The following is a 24,302-nucleotide window of genomic DNA, read 5'->3' as shown; positions in this document are numbered from 1 at the left end:
ACCAATGCGGAGCCTCAAGAAGGTCAGACCATATTGAGTTTATGGTATGTAGCCTTATCCTGTATTGCAAGAGGTTGTTTCCACGATTCGAACCTGTGACCACAAGGTCATTCGACAATAACTTTACCATTGCACTAAGATTCTCCTTCGTTAATCAAATACAATTAACACAATAAAGATAAATACAAGCAAGATCACTGCTAACAATATTGATATAATATGGTTCGAGACCTTTTTCCTACTCAATTGCCTATGCTCTTGCTCTTCAATGAGTTACTCTTGAATCACCATATGCTTTTTCTTTCTCAGATGCCTTTTGGAGGTGAAGAAACCTCTTACAAGTCTTATGAGAAAATAAGAAAAACAAGTCAAAAACTTGCCATTAGTGAGGGGATTGATTTCCTACCTGGATCAATTTGCAAGCATGGTTGGGCTCCAAACCAATTGTATAAAATCAAGCATCTACATGACAAGGATTAATGAGTAGACCAGGGGCAACCTTCACCTAACTAATTTTCAAGAGGGCCATTTCCCATTCTGGTATTTGGACATTCCACTAGCCATTGAGAAGCTCAGAGTATGTAACTACAATGCTTTAGTTGATTCTTTCATTCAAAGGATCAACTTATGGCCTAAGTACATCTCCTATGCAAGGAAGCTGCAGTTCATATCCTCAGTCCTCCAAGGTGTGGAATGCTTCTGGCTAGCTGCCCTTCCCTGCCATTTGCTGTTATAGACAGGATTTATGCTGTTTGCCACAACTTTATGTGGACATCAAAACACCCACCCATTTATTGAGCTAAGATATGCAAGCCTAAGGAGGAAGGTGGATGTGGATTGAGGGACTTCAAAGGTTGGAACTAGGCATTGCTATCCAAGGTTCTTTCGCGCATCTAGGATAAGTAGGATATGCTCTGGATCAGATGGATACATCACACCTACTTGGCACAAGTAGACATGGCAAGCCAAAAACACAAACTCCACTCAAAGAAGTTGATGCAGATCAGAGATGAAATCCTGGTGTCTGTCGCCTCTCCATCAGAGATCCAATGTTTAGCTAGATGGTTTCCGATGACACTGGAGGAGCAGCCAAAGCTTATGACTTCTTCAGACAGCCCAGCCCGAGGAAGGCTTAGGTGACTACAGTGTTGAAGCCATACTTACTGCTGAGCTATGCATTTACAATATGGATGCTTGCCCATGGGAGGCTTCTCACTAGAGACAAATTCTCTCATTTGCCAGAAAAGACGTGTACATTATGTGGGTCAGTAGGAAACACACGAACATCTCTTCTTCAAATGTCTAGTGGTTGCTGCTATTTGGATGAGAGTTAGAGGATGATTTCAGATGCAACACCATGAGACTACTGAGGGACTCATGCTTTGGTTAAAGCTTGCCACCTAGCAATGTCAGCCCTGATTCATCTTGTATGGCAAGCTAGAAATTTCAGCTTGTTCGAGGGGGAAAGGGTTAATGTAGAGCAACACATAATAAAATATAGATACATGAATACAACATTGGACATTTTCTCAAATTTGAAAATTTGTTAGACATGATAAGTTGCCTTGTGGCTATTGTGCATTCTTTTTGGTGATTAATGCATATTTACCTTTCATAAAATAAGAAATAAAGCAATACAAAGAAGCTTAATAGTATCACAATATTTGCTCAAATTTACTAGCCTTTAAGGGCTCTCCTTGGTTCTCCTTATATTGCCTTCAAGTTGTCTTCGTCCTTTCCTTTTTTATTCTATTGTTGATTTGTTGACTGAATACCATTTCAGTTGATTAATTTTGTGATTACCTTAGCCTTAGTCTACCAATGAGTCTCTTAGTCGACTCAGTTCCACACAAGTAGATCGTTCTCCTTGGCATCAACTACTTGAGTTGATTGATGCCAACTTCAGTTGATTGTCTTTTAATGCTTTTCTTTCTAAGTTTGTCAAAGGATTAATTAATTGTCTTCCATTCACGCTAACTCAAAATGTTCAATCTATTGCCCAGTCCACTTAGTTTCGATTATAAACATTTTATGTGCGAGTCATCAAGCCTAACTCTTTAGTCAATCAGAAATTCAGAACCTCACTACGATCAATTAATGATCAAGTCTCATCTAAGTCTAGAGCTATCCTAAACCTAAAGTACAAGTCGCTTAACTCATACAAACTTTATTTTACACTTTGCCAGCAACGTTGTTTCTCGTTAGGTCTTAAGTCCCTTGGATGTACTGAGCTCTCGTCTTGGTCCATTTCTCATTCTTTATCTATGTAGTTCATCTCCTTTTGGCTATCGTTAACGCTGCCACCTCGATGCTCCTCGTTTTGCAATCTCTCAAATGTCCTATTTCATCATTCTTTGATCTTCAATGGACCTTAAGCCATCAAGCCAAGCAATTTGGTCACGCCTTGTTAAGTACCACGAGCTTCTCCAACACTACTCAATGCTTCTCGTCCTGCGATCCCTCAAATGCTTCTTTAAAATCCATTAGACCTCCAAGCCATTAAGCATGTCATCTTGGCCATGCGAAGTCATCATGTGAGTCAAGTCACTAGCTCCGCGAACTTAATGCCTATCCTGCCTCTGCAAAATTTTAAGCATATATCATAGATTGAACTTTTGCCTAACAATTCAAAATCCATGGTCGAGCTCGATCATTTAGGGCATAATTCCACCAATAAGTATATGTTATCTCATTAAAGGGATGCATCTTTTCTCTTCATTGGCAAATTCCCTTCACTATTCTATTTCTATAAGAAGCTATATATACTCCTTTACCACAAGTGAATTATTTTAAGTAATGATTGTCGTCAAAATGGTTCCTGTTATTCTCTTGAGACACACCAAGTCTTTATCCCTCCAGATGTGATCTTTTTCGAATCTACTTTTCCTCTACACATTCTTCATTTGAGACAGCACTAGAACTTCTTACTTTTCCTACCCCACCTTTGCCCTCCTGTGTTCCCCACTACTTGTCCATTTGTTGTTGATTCTCCATCTGAAACACCCCTTGCAGGTGCACAATCAACAATCACATCTCAAAGACACTCCTGTTTCTCCTTAAGATTCCCATTTTGTAGTCATTAATGGTGGCCAAGATCCTCCTTTTGATTTCAACATTCCTATCATCTTCTGCAAAGGTGCTCATTTTCTATTTTATGTATCTACATCACCAAAATAGTCTGCCTTTGTGTGCTCCATACACACACAATTGGTTCCGTGAATTGTTTGAGGCAGATCCAAGGTGATAGATTATAATCGATGAAATAGATGCTCCCCACTTTAATAACACATGGGAGCTAGTCCTCTTCCTTTAGGGAAGTCCACCGTCGCTTGTAGATGAGTTTTCTCTGTTAAGTTTTCACTTGATGGTACTATCGATTGACTTAAGGTTCACTTGGTGGTAAAGGGGAACACCAAGGTTTATAGTGTTGATTACCACTATATGTTCTCTCCAATGGCCAAAGTTACTCCAGTTCAGCTCTTCCTCTCCCTAGTTATTGCCTTTCACTAAGCTCTTCTTCATTAGCTTAATATCAAGAATGCTTTCATTCATGTTCATCTTTTGGAGGTATATATGCAGTAACCTCTAGAGTTATGTTGCTCAAGGGAGATTTCTCTGATCTATAAGCTAAAGAAGTCAAAGGACTAAAACTTCTAGAGCTTAAGGGAGTTTGATTTAGGAAATTTAGCTTAGCACTTTTACAATATGACATAACTAGAATTGCTATAAATGAATGAAGATCACTTAGTACCGTACCTCATTTTGTTTGTTTGGAAAACATATTCTTATTATTCTATATGTTGATGATACTATTATCATCGATAATGAATCCATTGGGATTGTAAAATTAAAAGATCATCCACATCAACCCTTCTAAACTAAAGAATTTGTATTAAGTATTTCCTTAGTATAGTATATAGGTTGCTCATTCAAAAGAAGCTATTTATATCTCTCAACAAAGTATGTACTAAATATGCTTGAGGAGGCTCACATGCTAAGGACTAAACTAGTAGATTCTCTTATATACCCTAGTGTCGAATTAGTACTAGGACAAAGGTCACTAGCTAATCCGAGGAAGTATAGAAGGTTGGTAGGAAAATTGATTTATCTCAGTCACCACACTCGACATTTAATAAGTAGGTAACTTGATTACAGATTCTAGAGAGTTTGTGTCATGACCAGTGGGTAGCAATCATGTAGATTCTATATTACCTAAATGTTGTTGAAGTTCTTTTGGAAAAGGTAATTTATTTCATAGTTGGAGTCATCTTTACACTGGCAATGCAAATTGGGTAGGCTCTCTTATAAATTGACAATCTACATCCATTTATTGCATTCTCTTGGGAGGCAACCTCATTTCTTGGAAGAGTAATAATCAAACAATTTTGACCTTAGCAACATGTGAACTCATTTGGGTTAAGCATTTTATAATTGACTTATAATATGCCCCTTAGAGCTAGTGAAGCTTTACTTTGATAAATAAACTGTGATGCATATAGCTTCATATCTCATATTTCGAGAGAGCACAAAGAGATTGATGCCATTTCATCAAAGGAAAGTTCAGTCTAATTAGATCCTCACCTCTTTTGGTAGTGTTGACTAAATTAAAGAGGGTTGAATATGTCTGTAACAAGCTAGGCTTCTAGTATGTTTTTGAACTTGCTTGAGGGGGGAGCAGTATAGGCTGGCAAATATGCAAAGGGTAAAAGACTGATTTGTAATATTCTTTTTTGCCATAATGCATATATAAACGTAGAGGGGCTACCTAATGAGGAATAATTCCCCTTAACAATATCAGTGAATCTTTGTCTCATTCTCCATCTCATGTTGGAGCATGGCTTGAAATCTCGTCCCCCTTCCAGAGTATGGGGCTATCCTGTAGGGGCCGCTAAGGTGACGACTTCACCTTTGCTCTAATGGTTTAAAATCTCATACCATGTCGGTCGAAATGAATCGTTCTAATAAATTACCAAAACTCAAAATTACTCAGCACAACACAACGTGATGTTTAGTGTCATACTAACATTCAACACCCTAACATACTATAAACCGCGTCAACTTAAAGTGATGATTTTTATTATTTTGTAACTTTTGTTTATGCAATACAATTGTACGAGTCTATATGAGAGTCAAAATATAGATGTGTCTTTTGTTATTCTTTTTCATCTCTTTCCTCGATCCAATTCTCCATTGGCACATACATCAAAACACCTGTACAGTACCAAAACAATATCGTTTCACTGAAAGTCCAAAACTTCAACACAAATCAACATTTTGAACCTTGTATTGGAGTACACATTATAATTTCATTATCATTTTCCTTTGTCATTCCATATTTTTAGTGTTATTTGATGGACTTTGTTTGATGAACTCTAAAGGAGATAAGATTAAACTCTTTTCTAGTATCTACTCATCTCTAGGTTGATGTCATCTGTATGTGACATCTTGTTTAGTCTCATTTGTAAAGTTGTGATCTAATGAATGGGGTTTATAAGCTTAGATGAGTGAAAATTTTGGGTTTCAACATTTTGTGAGCTAATAAAGGGGTTTAACTTAGGTTTTAGGCATTTTGGGTTGATGGTTGGTCTAGAAGAATTAGTGGGTCAATGTTTCATTTGAGTGAGATGTGCGAATTAATGTCCAAGAAAAATCAAATCTTGAACATGGAGAAATTTAAAAAAGATAGCTTGGGGGATGGAACTTTAGAAGTATAAAACCTTGCATTATGTCAAAATAGGGATGATTTTTTAGTTGTTAGCTGAAATTTGGAGCCATAAGTGTCAAACTGTGACAATGAAACAGATTGATAAGTTCAAGGTGCACACTATTATTAACTTGGACTTTAGGTGAAATTTGGAGTCATTGTTGACCATTGGTTGAAAATAAAAAGTTGATGTGTTACTTAGCTCATTCAGATTGAGTTATATTAGCTTTACTCTGTGTCTCCAGTTGGTCTATATTTAGTTACATTAATTACTAATGAAACTTCCTATTTTCAGTGAGTTATTAAGATGCATTTTGTGCATATAATTCAACTACAAATGTTAGTTTCAGCTTAACCACTAATATTTGTTCTTTCTGCAGGAAAGGATACGCATTGGTAAAGAGCTCTTAGAAGCCAAACGGATTGAAGAGGAAAATGAAAGGAAAAGGTTCATTTATTTAAGTTGGTTTTCTAGTCTTTCTGTAATGGAAGCATTAGAAATGTCAGTATGTCCTGCACTTCCTGGTAAACTCCAAACTTTCGTTTACAGAATTATGGCATTACGGAAGGCTGAGAAAGAGGAAGAGAAAAGAGCAAGAGAAAAGATCCGTCAGAAATTAGAGGAGGATAAGGTCTGCAAAGCCTTATCATATTCTTCCTTGATATTAGTTTATTTTTTCTTGTTTCTTTGGGTGTAAATCATGCCATTTATTTATAATCTATTTGGGAGTTTTAATGTCCTAAAAAATTGAGTTGATTCTTCTATTGTTTGCATTATGAATTAAGATTCCTAGTTTATTATCTTAGTTCTATGAAATATGAAATATTTGAAACCGTCACATTTCATGAATCAATTACTTTTCATTTATCACCAGTGAGATTTTAACATGCTAGTAATACTTGCGCTAGAGCAATACAACTAGTTATATTAATTTCTGATTTCTCTTGTATGTATTTTGTTTGATTAATGTGTTTCTTTCTTTTTTCTTTTCTTTTGTTGTTGGTTCTTTCATTTTTTGTGGTGTGATTTTCAATGGTAATGAAACTTAAGTGATTGTTGGTTCATAAAGAGCTAACACATTTTAAATATATCCCGTATGGTTGCCTTTAACTTGTAGTAAGACAGCAAACTACAGATTGAAACTGGCCATTCTCTAATGCTTGCATTTGTATAGCTTCTTCAGTAACCAGTGTACTCTCCATGCATATTGGTACGCAGGTCTACCAGTGGCAACATTTATAATTTTGAATCAGGCCTTGGCTCAGTTAAATCCTGAACATTGCATGCAGAACAGAAGCAAGTAATTTGACCTGTCAACTACAGTTGATATCTGTCAACTACAAGTTCTTGTTATAAAAGAATTTGACCTTACTGTTGACAATAATTGCAATCAAATAATTAGATTTAAGAGGTGGGCTTCAATATTTGAAATTGGGATGTAGATGAGTTGGAAAGCACATTGTTGTATGACATCATGATTCCTTTTCTCTACTGGCATCAAAAACTAGCTTTATGACATAAAGCTGGTATGGATTTTCAAATGCAGGCAGAAAGGAGACGGAAACTTGGATTGCCACCTGAAAACCCTGAGACTGCAAAACCCAGTACAGCTCAAGTAGAGGACAAGAAGGTATGTTTAAATAAATTGTCTTTACCATCTAACCAAATTAATACGTTTGTCATATTTACTGTAATCAAGAATTGGATGTATCAGTGCCTTTTTTTCTGTACTATCCAGAGCTCATTACCTGTCAAACCTGCTACTAAGGCTGAATATATGAGAGATTGTTTACGGGCTCTCAAGCAACATCATAAGGTACTGATTTAGTCTCAAATTTGTAGCTTTTGCCTAAAAGTTTGGCACTTGCAAACTACCTCGACATAATAAATGATGATATTAAATACCTCTTTCGGCTAAATTTGATTATTGTGATATTTTGCCCATTGGCATGTTCAATACACTTGAATTTTACTCCCTGGCTACTGATTCTTTCATATCTCATCTTTGAATACTCATATTTTACCAGCAAAATTTATCATGTGCTTTCTCTATGATTAGTTCTTGAAACTTTGCTCATTGTGTTGATTGAAAGAAGATGACGATGTTCTACTATTGATTATTTTGCTTTTTAAAAAAAGTTGGCTATTTCTAGTTGCTCATAAATTTGGCAGTTTGTGGCATCTGTTGCCATATGATTCCCCCATTTTTCTGTCATGTAATTTCATAGGATGAGGATGCTAGAGTTAAAGGATCTTTCCAAACACTTCTTGCTTACGTGGGCAATGTTGCAAAGAATCCAGATGAAGAGAAGTTTCGGAAGATACGACTAAACAATCCTACTTTTCAAGTAAGCATAAACTATGTTATTTTACAAAATTTCTGTGGAGAAACTGAGAATTGTTTCCTCTCCATCATGGAACAGGATAGAGTTGGAAGTCTGCATGGGGGCATAGATTTCCTTGGGCTATGCGGATTTGAAAAGCTGCAGGATGGTGAGTTTTTGTTTCTACCTCGTGATAAAGTTGACATGGCTATCCTGAACACCGCTGGATCTGAGCTGAACTCTGCCATAGCGAATCCATTTTTTGGAGTTTTATAATTGGTAGAGCTCCAAAACACTGGCCAACGTAGCATTATTTTCCTTCCTGTTCTCCGTGTTTAAAAACCGAATCTTAAAATAATGATATTTTTCTGTTCACTTTTGGATACAAAAAATGAGGCTGTCAACTACCAAACAACTTTTAATGATGTGCTCTGTACTTCTTGAGAAAGCCATGATTTATTTGTTGTTTTGCCCCATGTTCTTGTTTCATATCTATTTAATAGCTTAAATGAGACAAATGCTGATTATTGATTTGATACAAATTCAAGCTTCGTTTTTTATGGCGTTTGATCTATCGCATTGCCTTCCTATATATATACCTTTACATGGCGTATGCTTGTAGGTAGTGACTCGTAATTAAAAATAAAAAATATTAAAAGTCAAAAGGTGTTTTTTTTTATTGAATCGCCAAAGGGCATTATATGTTGCTTTTTTTTTTTTTTTTATTAAAAGGGTGTCCTTTCTCTAGTAAAAGAACACAGCTGTTCTTCAATATGGTTCTTATTATTCTCATGTTTTCCATCTAAATCGGGTGCATTGTAATTGTTATAATTGAGTTTTCATATAATTATAACAGTTATGGCAATTTATCAAAAGGTGTATAAAGGTTAATGTATTTATCAAAAAGCGTATCACGGTTTTGTATTTACCAAAAGGCGAAGTTTACCAAAGTCAATACCCAGATTAACCCTCTGACTAATCTGGCAACTGTTTTTTTCAAACATATTTTTCCAAGCATCCAAGTCGAAAGTAGAATAGAAAAATAATTTGTGGTTCGGATACACGTCTTCTCACCGTCTCTCTCCCTTCATCCCTCTGTGTGGTGTTATAAACTTGAAAGAAAAAAAAATATATGAACCCTGCGCTTGCCATTACTGCTCGTGGCGGTTGGCGATTGCAATAGACGAGTTAGGTTTATGGCATAATTGCGTAAGAGTTACTAGAGGAGACGAAGGACAAATTAAGTTAAGAAGGTCAGCCGAGAAGGACAAACTTCTTGCAAGAGGGAAATTAGTAGAAGCACACATTTAAAGATTTAGACATGCATATATGGATTTTTTTACTGTAAAATAGGCTAGTGAAGGTAAATAAAAAGTACACCATTTGTGTGTGAAGGGTGGCAACAAAAAGTGGTTTTATGGTTATTTTTGGTTGTGTGGGGAATAATATTCAATAACACTTGAATTATGATGTAATAGAAGACTTAATCGATTTAATTCATGTTAGTTTTTGACGTAAATAGATTAGTTTGACTAAAAATTGTTTATTTATGGTTTAGGGTTTAGTCAGTGGTGGACCTAGTTTACAAGAAATATCTGCTTCAAAAGTGGCCTGATATCATAGATATCAGGCCCAAGGTGGGCCTGATATATATAATATCAGGCCCAACGTGGGCCTGATATCGATAATGTGTTATGTGGTTAAAACTTTTCTTTTACATCAGACCCTTCCTAGTTTGAGCAAAATTACAATTTAACTACAGAAAAAGATTATGGAGTTGCAAATTTACTAAAATAGTTTGTAATTTATTTATCAGGGATGATCATATAACTGACGAAATTCTATCTAAGATATGGAATACTCTTGATGCAACTTCTAGCATTGGACATGCGGATAATGTAGGAGAAGTATCCAGAACAAATATTCCATCATCTTCACAGTATAGTTGTGTGCATAACACAAATAGAAATACAAGCAGTAATTTCACATTTGATCTAAATGAAGAAGCTAGTATTCAAGAAGATGAGGTTCTGAACCCGTGTGCAACACTTGTTGATTACTATGAGCCTAGTTGGAGTGAGGAGGAAGGGTATTATAACCGAAATGGAGAGGAAATGCAATGCAATATGAACAATATGAAATATCTCAAGAGCAGTATAGTGACTTAGAGGAGGAGTTCCCAATAGCTGATGATCCATATATTCTAAATTCTCGATTGCTCCAAAGGCCAATTGAAGAGGCAACAGATCAGTATGAATTTTTTGTAGGACAGATATTTCAGTCTCGACAAGAGTTCAAGAATCAACTTGTGAAGCATGCCATGGTTAAACATATGAGATATAACCCAATTGACACTAGGAAAAATAAAGTAAAAGTTGTCTGCTTCAATCAACCGTGTAAGTGGAGAGTAGTTGCCAGGGGGGATGTCGAGTTCATTGTTACGAAATATATAAAGGAACACCAATGTGGCATCATTAGGGAAAGTGTTGATCATCAAGCATGCTCTTCATCCTTTGTAGCTTCTTTTGTTGAAGAGCAATTTCTTGCTAATGAACAATACAAGCCAAGTATGATTATAGCAGATATAAAAGCCAGGTTCGGAGTGACCATATCCTACAGAAAAGCTTACATAGCTCGAGAGAAAGCGATGAAGAAAGTTGTTGGAGATTATGATCAAGCATATAGAGATCTTCCACTATATCTGCGTGAGTTAAGAGTAAGGGATCCTGAAACCTATGTTGCACTATACAGGAATGGGGATAATCAGTTCCAACGATGTTTTTGGGGTTTTGGAGCTTGTAGGAGAGTATTCAAGTCTTATTTGCGTAAATTAATTGGAATTGATGCCACACACCTAAGAGGCAAATATCCGGGTGTGTTGTTGATGGCTACATCAATAGATGCTAATGACAATGTCCTCCCAGTAGCTTTTGGAATCGCTGAAGTTGAATGTGGGTCTGCATGGGAGTGGTTTCTGGATCATACGAAGAGATTCTTTAATGTTGATCCAGAGTCAATGAGTATAGTATCAGATAGACATCGTGGCATTATAGCAGCAGTTAGGAAAGTCTACCCTACTGCCCATCATGCTTTTTGTTGCCACCACATGTCTTGCAATATGGTAACAGATACTGGCAGTAGGTCAGGTTTAGGGTTGTTTTGGGCAGTTGCTCGAGCAAACACAACACTACAATATGATCTCATAATGCAGTCCATGCTTGAAAAACATCCAGATGCTCATAAGTGGCTTCAGAACATTGACCCTAAAAGATGGGCTAATGCACACTTTAGTGGGAGAAGGTACACAATGCTAACCACCAATTGTGTAGAGAGTTTAAATGCTTTGTTCAAGGAGACGCGTGAACTTCCGATAAACAAGTTAATTGATAATACCAGAAGAAAGGTAGCTCAATGGTTCTGTAACCGTAAGGAGGAAGCGTCGAAATGGTATGTAGCGTTGACACCTCATGCTACCAAAGAAATGCAATCAAGGAGGGAGAAAGCTAGACGATATAAAGTCCACCCCTACTCTCAATCCGAAATGGAAGTAGAGACATGGGGTGCTTCATACATTGTTGATTTGGAGAGGAAATATTGTAACTGTGGGGAGTTTCAAATTTCAGGATTGCCTTGCTCACATGCAAATGCCGTCATAATTCACCGGAACATGGATACACTCCCATATTGTGAGCATTACTTTCATTCACATAATTGGAAAACGACATACATGGATCGTATTTACCCCTGTCGAAGCAAAGAATTTTGGCCTAGGGGTGTCAACAACATTATAGTGCTATGTCCCCGTAGCCTTGTGCAGCCTGGAAGGCGAAAGAAGGCAAGGATCGAGTCAAAACATAATGGGAAGGTAAAAATCAAATGCACCAGGTGCAAACAACTCGGCCATAATCGGAGGACCTGTAGAATGCCGCCAACCCCTGGATCTTGACTGAATTGTTAATTGGAGGAGTTGAGGCATATGTTTTGTATGAAGTACATAAATAGGTTTGTAAGACAAACAGTTGTTAAAAGTGATGTTTCTGTTATATACGTTTATGGAGTATTTAGTTTGTGTTACAGTTTTATGGTAGGTATGAGAAGTGTAAACCATCACCTGCAAGGCAGAAATAATACTTCACACCATATCTCCATTGTGTCAAATAAAAATGCGATACATTTCAATTCAACAGGAAGGGGTTCGTAATTTCAAAGTCACATTAATATGTAGTGAAATATAGATGCGTTAAAACATGCACAAAGGGAGTGTAGTAATCCATTCCATAGGGTAGAAAAAGAAAAGGTGTGCACTGTTCCGTGCCTACTGGCACGGTCTCATACTTCCTAATCCATGGTGTATAAATTATGTTTGACACCATAAATACCATCTTCCCACCCAGACCTTCACAGGGGACTTGATTTCATGAAAATTCAAGTAGGGGAGGGCCATCAGTGGGTTTTGGTCAAAACCCACTGATGGACCTAGACACATCGGATTGGACCCATTTCAGAGCTAGTGGTATTCTGGAGTTGCAAGGACTCAGAATCTGGAGGCAAATCATTATTTAAATATTTATAGGTGCTGGGAAAAATTTAAAATACAATCAGCCTCCGTTGGGCCTGATATGCTTGGATATCAGGCCCAACGTGGGCCTGATATGAGTGCATATCAGGCCCAACGTGGGTCTGATATGAATATCATTTAATAAAGCAGTATTCTATCTCCCCCTAATATAAACTCCAAGCATTCTTACAGGGGCCTGATCAAAATAATAAAATAACATCAATTTTAATAGTCACCTTCCATAGGGTAGAAAAGAAAAGGTGTGCACTGTTCCGTGCCAACTGGCACGGAGCCATACTTTGTAATCCATGGTGTATAAATTATGTTTGACACCATAAATACCATCTCCCCACCAAGACCTTCACAGGGGACTTGATTTCATGAAAATCCAAGTAGGGGAGGGCCATCAGTGGGCTTTGGTCAAAACCCACTAATGGACCTAGACACATCGGATTGGACCCATTTCAGCTCTAGTGGTATTCTGGAGTTGCAAGGACTCATAATCTGGTGGCAAATAATTATTTAAATGTTTATAGGTGCTGGGAAAAATTTAAAATACAATCAGCCTCCGTTGGGCCTGATATGCTTGGATATCAGGCCCAACGTCGGCCTGATATGAGTGCATATCAAGCCCAACGTGGGCCTGATATCCAAGCATTATTGATCCCAAAGTGACCTTGGTATGGTATCCGTTCTTATAAATTTATACTATCTGCCTTTTTCTATAAACTCAAAATGTGCTACCATGCTCCTTATGAAAAAATAAATGGCAATTGGCACGGAGCCATACTTCGTAATCCATGGTGTATAAATTATGTTTGACACCATAAATACCATCTCCCCACCACGACCTTCACAGGGGACTTGATTTCATGAAAATCCAAGTAGGGGAGGGCCATCAGTGGGATTTGGTCAAAACCCACTGATGGACCTAGACACATCGGATTGAACCCATTTCAGCTCTAGTGGTATTCTGGAGTTGCAAGGACTCAGAATCTGGTGGCAAATAAATGTTTAAATATTTATATGTGCTGGGAAAAATTTAAAATACAATCAGCCTCCGTGGGGCCTGAGTGTAGTAATCCATTCCATAGGGTAGAAAAGAAAAGGTGTGCACTGTTCCGTGCCAACTGGCACGGAGCCATACTTCGTAATCCATGGTGTATAAATTATGTTTGACACCATAAATACCATCTCCCCACCAAGACCTTCACAGGGGACTTGATTTCATGAAAATCCAAGTAGGGGAGGGCCATCAGTGGGTTTTGGGTCAAAACCCACTGATGGACCTAGACACATCGGATTGAACCCATTTCAGCTCTAGTGGTATTCTGGAGTTGCAAGGACTCAGAATCTGGTGGCAAATAATTGTTTAAATATTTATAGGTGCTGGGAAAAATTTAAAATATAATCAGCCTCCGTTGGGCCTGATATGGCCCAACGTGGGCCTGATATCCAAGCATATCAGGCCCAAAGTGGCCTTGGTATGGTATCCTTTCTTATAAATTTATACTATCTCCCCTTTTCTATAAACTTAAAATGTGCTACCATGCTCCTTATGAAAAAATAAATGGCAACTGGTACGGAGCCATACTTCGTAATCCATGGTGTATAAATTATGTTTGACACCATAAATACCATCTCCCCACCAAGACCTTCACAGGGGACTTGATTTCATGAAAATCCAAGTAGGGGAGGGCCATCAGTGGGTTTTGGTCAAAACCCACTAATGGACCTAGACACATCGGATTGGACCCATTTCAGCTCTAGTGGTATTCTGGAGTTGCAAGGACTCATAATCTGGTGGCAAATAATTATTTAAATATTTATAGGTGCTGGGAAAAATTTAAAACACAATCAGCCTCCGTTGGGCCTAATATGCTTGGATTTCAGGCCCAACGTGGGCCTGATATGAATATCATTTAATAAAGCAGTATTTTATCTCTCTCTAATAAAAACTCCAAGCATTCTTACAGGGGCCTGATCAAAATAATAAAATAACATCAATTTTAATAGTCACCTTCCATAGGGTAGAAAAAGAAAAGGTGTTCACTGTTCCGTGCCTACTGGCACGGAGCCATACTTCGTAATCCATGGTGTATAAATTATGTTTGACACCATAAATACCATCTCCCCACCAAGACCTTCACATGTGACTTGATTTCATGAAAATCCAAGTAGGGGAGGGCCATCAGTGGGTTTTGGTCAAAACCCACTGATGGACATAGACACATCGGATTGGACTCATTTCAGCTCTAGTGGTATTCTGGAGTTGCAAGGACTCATAATCTGGTGGAAAATAATTATTTAAATATTTATAGGTGCTGGGAAAAATTTAAAATACAATCAGCCTCCGTTGGGCCTGATATGCTTGGATATCAGGCCCAACGTGGGCCTGATATGAGTGCATATCAGGCCCAACGTGGGGGTTGATAATATAAAAAGTATTATTTCAAAATAATAATAAATAATCTCACACATAAATTGAGGCGATTAAATAAAATAAATTAATGAGATATCAGGCCCAAGTTTCAATCTGCAAAAGCGCACACTCTCCTGCTTCGGTCTTCATCTTCTTCTCGAAGCCATTCAACGCAGCTCCGGGCCAAAACCCACTCTTCCTTCACCGGCGTTCAAGAATCATTTCTGTACTTAGGTCGGTTGCTCATTTAGTTAAGCTTTCTATAACCGGTTAACCTAGGGTTTGTGTGGGTGTGTTAGAATAAGAGCGTAGTCGTTATTACGGGAACTAAGAGTTGTTTTTCTGTGTGTGGTTATACAGTACCTAGGTTCGCAATGGCAACAAAAGAAGTCTCCACAAGTCTGTGTGCTGATCGACCAAATTATCAAAGTTACGTCAACAGAGGAAGAACTAAAAGAATGAACTGGAAAAGTACCATTTGCCACTTCAGAAAGTTTATCTCTTCTGTTAACCCGACTGCAGAACAAGAACAGATGATTCGAGGCACACCTTTTTCCTGGATCCTAACATCCCTGATAGTTCTTTTGTAAGAGCTCAGGTACAAAATATGTTTGATAACTGGGATCATGAGGAAAAAAACTTTATCTTCCATGGGAAGAAGCTCAATTTTACAAAGGTAGATGTGGGACTGATTCTTGGCCTACCCGACAATGGAGATATAGTTCGTCTCGATTTAAATGAGGCTTCAAGCGCACTGTACATGGAGTTTTTCCGAGAATCGGATTGTTCTGGCAAACATTTAGAGAAACTGATTAGGAAGTCTAGATCAAACGACAAGCTGTACTGTCAGCTTTTTATCCTGTATTTTTTTACAACAGTTCTGTTTTGTGGGAGTAGCAGTGTTCTCAGAATACTTGTGCTCTCCCTAATTGACTGTGTAGATGATTTTGAGAACTTAGCTAGGTTTAACTGGTGCAATGCAGTATACAATTTCATGGCTCAACAATTAGACTCCATTGGATTGGAGCTTACATTAAGACCAAAACCACAGGTTGCTGATGCAACGCCCAAGGCCCCCTTGCTAAAGGGATTTCCAAATATTTTAGCTGTAAGTCCGATTACATATATAGCAAGATATGTGTAAAGATTATGAATTATTTTTATAATCATATTGTAGGTATGGGTGTGTGAGCACATCAGCATTATTGATCCAGACCATCCAGAAAAATTGCCAAGAATACTACGATGGAGGTGGCCTAACTATCATGTTGACACAGTAAAAAAATGATAGACCGTGTAACTGCAGATAAAATTTTAGTAGATTTAATTCCGACAGAATCAGAGTTTAATTTACTACCAAACCGGCCTCAGCCATCTGAGTATCTTGAGTTGGTTGGCCAAGGATCTTTACATCAAGCCGAAGAAGGCCAACTCCAGTGTGACGATACCGTAGATTGTAGTTTGTGCAAGGAAAAGGATAACAAAATTGAGAGTTTAAAGCAAGAATTACATAAAGCTTCTCAAAGTTTGGAGGAAGCTAATAAAAACCTGGCAACGGTGATAGAAGAAAAGGATAGTCTAGTAGCAGCAAAGGATATTGTGATTGCTGATATGGAAGCTATGCTTAAAGAAAAGGATCAACAAATAAGTGAACTGCGTAAAGAACGAGATACGAGTGGCAACAAGGCTGACACTATAAATTCTGACGTGGATAACAAAATTTTAACTGTAAAAGACAAAATCATAGCCGATGCCGAAAATAAGATTAAAGAGCTCCAACAAGTCATACAAAGCATATCAGGGGAGCCAAGAGCATCAGAAGGCATAGACCCAGCATCAGAAGGCATAGACCCTAATCTACCTATAATTCCAACTAATTTTCGGGTAGGCCCCAAAAGAAAGAGAACCCAGAGAAGGTTGATATCCCAATGCACCAAAAAAAAAAGCAAACAGGTTGTTCTTAGTGTCGAACCAGATGCTCTTGCACCATCAAAGACAGAAAATACAAGTTCATCACAGATAGAAACACAATGTCATGAAATTAACAAGGTCAAAACCAAAATATTAAAGGTACGGTCGAGAGTAGGTAATTTGTTATTTTATAATCCTTAATGACATAGTATTATTTTAATTATCTCAGCAAGCGAAGACATTTTTTAAAAAGAGTAAAGATGATGTGATAGCCGATACATTGTTGAAGCTCAGTCAGTTAAGGTAACGTAGTTGTCAACCTAAATACTTAACCCACATGTCAACGAAGGATTATTATTGGAGTTTAATGATATTTTTTTTATTTTTAATTTATTAAATACCATTGACTGTATCCTTGTGTGTAGGGTGACGGTGCAACCAATATGAGCAAATGATAATTTCTCTTTAGATATGCAATCTTTTATGACAATATTTGATTGAACACAATATACCAATGGGGATTGCATAAATGTTTATTGGAATATTCTTGCTAATGAAGCCAAACACTCTAACTCACCATACCACCCATCTATATTTTGTGGGGTTGGATTCCCAGTATGTCCCTTATCTCATTGTAAATTGTTTAAATTATATATTGGATGCAGTCACCATAATAGCTCTATTATTTGCATAGGACTTGTTCGGAATGATGCACGTGGATGCATTGAAACAAACTGCAAAAACTGATGACGACAAGGACATTAGATATATTTTTTGTCCTCTACATAACCAAGATGATCATTGGCATCTAATGGTCATGGACCTGGAGGAACGACAAATAATTCATTATAACTCTCTTGGCACCACAGAAAATTACACTTCTGTTTTTAATCAAACTGTAAGTAACAAATTTCTTATATCCAATAATCATTGTTTATGTATTAATTACTATGGTTTGATATTTGTAGGTGTTGTTTTATAAGGAGCTGAACTGGTCATACTATCACATATGGCATAAAGGTTTAGAACCATTCTCCGGGAGAGAGTATAAAACGATGCAAGTTATTGGCCCCACACAAAGCAAATCGTAAGTATTAGTGTATGTTCCATAATAATTCTATTTGCCTTTTTTATGATGGATTGTGTATTTGTTTTGTAGGTTGGATTGTGCTTTTTTTATAATGTGCTATGCAGAGAGTTTGATGTTCCGGAGATCTACAGACTTTGTACAAGCTGATATGAGAGCTTATAGATTTAGACTTAGACACAAAATCATGTCTGACAAAAACTTTAAACTATAGAAATAGTGAACAATTGTAATAATTTATTGTAGTAATGATTTACTGTTTGTGTAACTAAAATTTATGGTGAATAAAATTATTGTAAATTAAATTTATAAGAAAGGATACCATACCAAGACCACTTTGGGCCTGATATGCACTCATATCAGGCCCACGTTGGGCCTGATATCTAAGCATATCAGGCCCAACGGAGGTTGATTGTATTTTAAATTTTTCTCAACACTTATAAATATTTAAACAATTATTTGCCACCAGATTCTGAGTCCTTGCAACTCCAGAATACCACTAGAGCTGAAATGGGTCCAATCCGATGTGTCTAGGTCCATCAGTGAGTTTTGACCAAAACCCACTAATGGCCCTCCCCTACTTGGATTTTCATGAAATCAAGTCCCCTGTGAAGGTCTTGGTTGGGAGATGGTTTTTATGGTATCAAACATAATTTATACACCATGGATTACGAAGTATGGCTCCGTGCCAGTTTCCATTTATAAGTGCCAAGGCCACTTTGGGCCTGATATGCTTGGATATCAGGCCCACGTTAGGCCTGATATGCACTCATATCAGGCCCACGTTGGGCCTGATATCCAAGCAAATCAGGCCCAACGGAGGCTGATTGTATTTTAAAGATTTACCAGCACCTATAAATATTTAAACATTTATTTGCCACCAGATTCTGAGTCCTTGCAACTCCAGAATACCATTAGAGCTGAAATGGGTCCAATCCGATGTGTCTAGGTCCATCAGTGGGTTTTGACCAAAACCCACTGATGGCCCTCCCCTACTTGGATTTTCATGAAATCAAGTCCCCTGTGAAGGTCTTGGTTGGGAGATGGTATTTATGGTGTCAAACATAATTTATACACCATGGATTACGAAGTATGGCTCCGTGCCAGTTGCCATTTATAAGTGCCAAGGCCACTTTGGGCCTGATATGCACTCATATCAGGCCCACGTTGGGCCTGATATCCAAGCATATCAGGCCCAACGGAGGCTGATTGTATTTTAAATTTTTCCCAGCACCTATAAATATTTAAACATTTATTTGCCACCAGATTCTGAGTCCTTGCAACTCCAGAATACCACTAGAGCTGAAATGGGTTCAATCCGATGTGTCTAGGTCCATCAGTGGGTTTTGACCAAAACCCACTGATGGCCCTCACCTACTTGGATTTTCATGAAATCAAGTCCCCTGTGAAGGTCTTGGTGGGGAGATGACATTTATGGTGTCAAACATAATTTATACACCATGGATTACGAAGTATGGCTCCGTGCCAGTTGCCATTTATTTTTTCATAAGAAGCATGGTAGCACATTTTGAGTTTATAGAAAAGGGGAGATAGTATAAATATATAAGAAAGGATACCATACCAAGGCCACTTTGGGCCTGATATGCTTGGATATCAGGCCCACGTTGGGCCTGATATCCAAGCATATCAGGTCCAACGGAGGCTGATTGTATTTTAAATTTTTCCCAGCACCTATAAATATTTAAACATTTATTTGCCACCAGATTCTGAGTCATTGCAACTCCAGAATACTACTAGAGCTGAAATGGGTTCAATCCGATGTGTCTAGGTCCATCAGTGGGTTTTGACCAAAACCCACTGATGGCCCTCCCCTACTTGGATTTTCATGAAATCAAGTCCCCAGTGAAGGTCTTGCTGGGGAGATGATATTTATGTTGTCAAACATAATTTATACACCATGTATTATGAAGTATGGCTCCGTGCCATTGGCACGGAATAGTACCAAGGCCACTTTGGGCCTGATATGCTTGGATATCAGGCCCACGTTGGGCCTGATATACAAGCATATCAGGCCCAACAGAGGCTGATTGTATTTTAATTTTCTCCCAGCACCTTTAGAAATTTAAATAATGATTTGCCACCAGATATGGAGTCCTTGAAACTCCAGAATACCACTAGAACTAAAATCTGTCCAACCCGAGGTGTCTAGGTCCATCAGTGGGTTTTGACCAAAACCCACTGATGCCCCTCCCCTACTTGGATATAATAGAAATCAATTCCCCTGTGAAGGTCTTGGTGGGGATATGGTATATATGGTGTAAAACATAATTTATACACCATGGATTAGAAGGTATGGCTCCGTGCCAGTTGGTACGGAACACTGCACAGCTTTTCTTTTCTACCGTATGGAAAGTGACTTTTAAAATTGATGCTATTTTATTATTTTGATCAGACCCCTGTTAGCATGCGTTCCTTTCTTTATATTAGGGGGAGAAAGAATAATGCTTTATTAATTGATACTCATATCAGGCCCACGTTGGGCCTGATATCCAAGCATATCAGGCCCAACGAAGGCTGATTTTATATTATTTTTTCCCAGCACATATATATATATAAATAATGATTTGCCACCATCTTCTGAGTCCTTGCAACTCTAGAATACCACTAGAGCTGAAATGGGTCCAATCAGAGGTGTCAAGGTCCATCAGTGGGTTTTGACCAAAACCCACTGATGGCCCTCCCCTACTTGGTTCTACCTGAAATCATGTTCCCTGTGAAGTTCTAACTGGGAAGATGGTATATCTGGTGTCAAAATGTATTTATACCTCATTTCTAATAAGGTATTGCTCCGTGGCAGTTGGCACGGAACCTAGTGACGTGCTCTAGAAACCGACTGTTGGTCCGAGCCTATTTGATTTTTTAAACAATCCCAACCGTTACCATGTTTTCAGTTTTGAGAAGATAGAAATGGTGTGCATTACAACTTATATACATTGTCTCTTTCCACTGATTAACACCAGCATTGCATTTTGTATATTGTGATTTATATTTCTGACTAATCACTATGCAATATTATTAATATTCCAGTGACAGTTTCTAATCTTCTCATACACTACATACCACCGTATTATACAACAAAGACTACATACAAAGATATTAAAAGTCCTACACTACGTAATAATTGCATTTACATTCTATACAAGTTTTTGCCTTACAAGACTGGATATTTAATCCAATGTTTGAAAATATTTATCCCTCAAAATTGCTACCATTACATCAATTCTAATCTTTTTCATGTCTCCTTGTTTGAAGTCCATCTTCATATCATATAGGAGACATCGAATGTATTGCATCACAAAGAAGCCACAGTTAACGCTGTAAAGAACAACAACATTTTAATTGTCAATATTTTTTTATCAATTATTTATATTCACACGTTGTGCTCGATTTACCTTGCTTGTTGTTGTGGACATTCAATTGTGCGAGAGACCCATCTATCAAACGGATAATGCCTTTCCAAGTTTGGATGAATAGCAGCAACGTGCTCACGACTATATAATTTAAAATCTGATACCTGAAGATTGAAGAGGAAATTTTCATTTTCCATCAACTAGCATTTATATTAAAAATACAAACAATATCATTATTATTAGATGCTCACCGCTGCTTCAAATTCATATTTGTATTTACTTCTACTTGCAAGAGAATTGTACTGATTGAACGTCATTGATTTGGTGTCCACCACCAGCAAGTGGAAGTGTGCATTATCACTGCACAAAGGTATAAATATATACCTTACCTCTTCATCTCGTCTATCCGTCTTTATCATGTGTTGGAAGGCAAACTTACTTGACGATTTCATTAATGACTACAAATATGCAAAGTCATACATACATAACCAACTAATAAAAAGAATTATATTTTTTACTATAATCAAATCAATTCCTTACTGTGAGGAATGTTGAACAATATATTGACTTGTTGTATGTGCTTCCAGACGGGAATGCCCCCCTAAATAAAATTTTACAATACGTGTCGATTACATCCTCTCTTGTCAACATTTCTCCATTCACACCAGATAAAAGGGAATACAAATTTAAACAAAAGGGTGGTTCCTCCCAAACTATATCATTTGTAAACCTACAAAGTAAATAAATCACAGATTATTTTTACAAATTTCTTTTTGATAACCTTAGCCCAAATATGTAATCAGATATGTATATATTATACTTTACTATTCAACTATTTAATTTACATACTTTATTTCCTCCAAGGCTTTTAACAAGTACGCCACCTCTTCGTCTTGTTTTTTTTTCTTGGAAGACTTAAATTGCTTCTTCACATACTATGCATACAAACAAAAAAGGCAATTAGATAATCCATTATATCTAACAAATTGCAAAGAAATTTGCATATATCGTCTTACAGCAATTGTTGTTTCCTCATTTTGTCATATTTGGCAAACATTTCTACATCCTTGTCTGCCTCTTCATCAGATTTGTCTTCCATCATTTGTACAATATTAATTTCTTCTTCCATTTCATCCAAACCTATTTTTCCTTTCCCCTTGCCCACAACAACATATTCTTTGACAAATTTTTTTCCTTCTCCTATACTTGTAACTTTTTCCGCAGGCTCACTTATATGTATATTTCTACGCTGCCTCTTAGGTAAAGTTTTGAGCCACAATGGACTATCAATTGGAGTATCCCTGTAATCATAGCGATTTCTGTCACGTCCTCTCCTACTTCTTGTTGTAACACCTATAGGTTCAATTTGAGGATCGTCTACAGGCTCGCTATATTGAGATTCCATGCCTTTTTTTTCAACTATTTTAAGTAACTCTTTCACCCTCTCCTTCAATTGCATGTTCTCCATTGTTAGCTCTTTATTTATGTTTGCTTGAATAATGCAATTACAACAATCCTTATTAATCTGCCTTCCTCCTACACTCACTTCAATTTGTGATGCCTCCATTGCATGTGGACTGTCATCAACGCCAGCAAGGTTCTCAACCAATGATCTTTCATCTTGGTTAGGGATTAGGTCAATCACAACCTGTAAGAATATTAAACCACATGTTAAAACCATACTTTTTAACCAAACTATAGTCAAAGTATTCTAAATTTACCTCTTCAGATGAAACTTGGTTAATCATTTCTCTCACCTTACTAATATGTGAAGGAATATTCCTCCACTTATTTATTCTCGCTCCTTTTATTTTGTATGGTTTTGGATTGAACATGCTCCAAAAACCATGCCTGATTCACCATGACAAGGGTTAACTATTTTATAATTGTTCGCAAAATATTAAAAATTTTCACACAAATTAAACACTTACTGCCAAAAGACCAGCAAATCCCTTTAGGTAAGGGAGGTTGGTGTTAGCATGTTTTGTCTCAGTTGATGAAAATATGTCCCCAATTTTAGGTAATTGTGGAGCCATAAATTCATGGATTGATTCAACCCAGTTGAATCTATCAAGATTCTCAAAATCATCTACTATATCTATAAGACTTAACGGGACCTTATATGTACTAGAAGAAAATAAGACACAAACAAATATATACAAAATATAGAATTTGCAAAATAATAAAATATCATCTTCGCCTTCAACGCGATTGCCATAAAATTTAAGCAACTCCTCAATTCTTGATCTAGTAGCTTCTTTTTTGTTTGAGAAGTAAGTTAGAAAAAGGTCACTGGATGCTTTAGCTGAATCAATCGGAATTGAAGCTTCTCGGTCTGCAATACCGAGCAGCAATGAAACGTCTCCTCTTGTGAAGCAAACCGGAACACCTGACCAAGTTAAATTATTATTAGAATTCTACCAACACATACAAAAGTATTAGGAACACCGTGGACATGATACAATGTCATATCAAGAACTGATACTCCATCGTATCAGGCCCACGTTGGGCTTGATAAGATGCCGTATCAGGCCCACGTTGGGCCTGATACGGCATCGTATCAGCCCCACGTTTAGCAAAAGCTTAAATTTTACCATATAACTACTTTGTAATTAAAATACAAATTTATAAATTGTACCTGAGAATCTAAAGGTTTGACTACTTGAATCCCAATTTTCAAATATATTTACCAAAATCCCACGGATGTGCTGCATATCTTCTATGTCCAAAAAAATATGAAAGGGTGACTGTTTGATCAGCACTATATGTCGGTCATGTAAAATAACACCGCCTCCATGCGTTCCTTTCTTCGTGGATGGTTGAAAAAAACTTTTAAAGTGACCGAGGACACTGTTCCAATGCAGTTTCTGTCCAACATCAACTGAACCCTATACTTTATAAAAATAAAAAAATTTAAATCATAC

At 37.3% G+C, this 24,302-nt stretch overlaps 1 protein-coding gene across 1 annotated transcript in view; it reads left to right on the top strand.

Moving 5' to 3' along the window:
- The window catches only part of LOC122051457 (stress response protein NST1-like), a 38,284-nt gene extending 29,779 nt beyond the window's left edge, over nt 1-8,505 (top strand). Inside the window, exons 7-12 of the mRNA XM_042612604.1 lie at nt 6,085-6,152; nt 6,255-6,336; nt 7,252-7,335; nt 7,444-7,521; nt 7,934-8,053; nt 8,129-8,505. Of these exons, the coding sequence (XP_042468538.1) occupies nt 6,085-6,152; nt 6,255-6,336; nt 7,252-7,335; nt 7,444-7,521; nt 7,934-8,053; nt 8,129-8,305 (609 nt within the window). The 3' untranslated portion in view covers nt 8,306-8,505. The remainder of the gene's footprint in view (nt 1-6,084; nt 6,153-6,254; nt 6,337-7,251; nt 7,336-7,443; nt 7,522-7,933; nt 8,054-8,128) is intronic.
- The last annotated feature ends 15,797 nt before the right edge of the window (nt 8,506-24,302 follow it).

This window comes from Zingiber officinale, chromosome 3A, assembly GCF_018446385.1.
Source record: "Zingiber officinale cultivar Zhangliang chromosome 3A, Zo_v1.1, whole genome shotgun sequence".
Taxonomy (NCBI): domain Eukaryota; kingdom Viridiplantae; phylum Streptophyta; class Magnoliopsida; order Zingiberales; family Zingiberaceae; genus Zingiber; species Zingiber officinale.
This window is presented reverse-complemented; position numbering and strand designations above follow the sequence as displayed.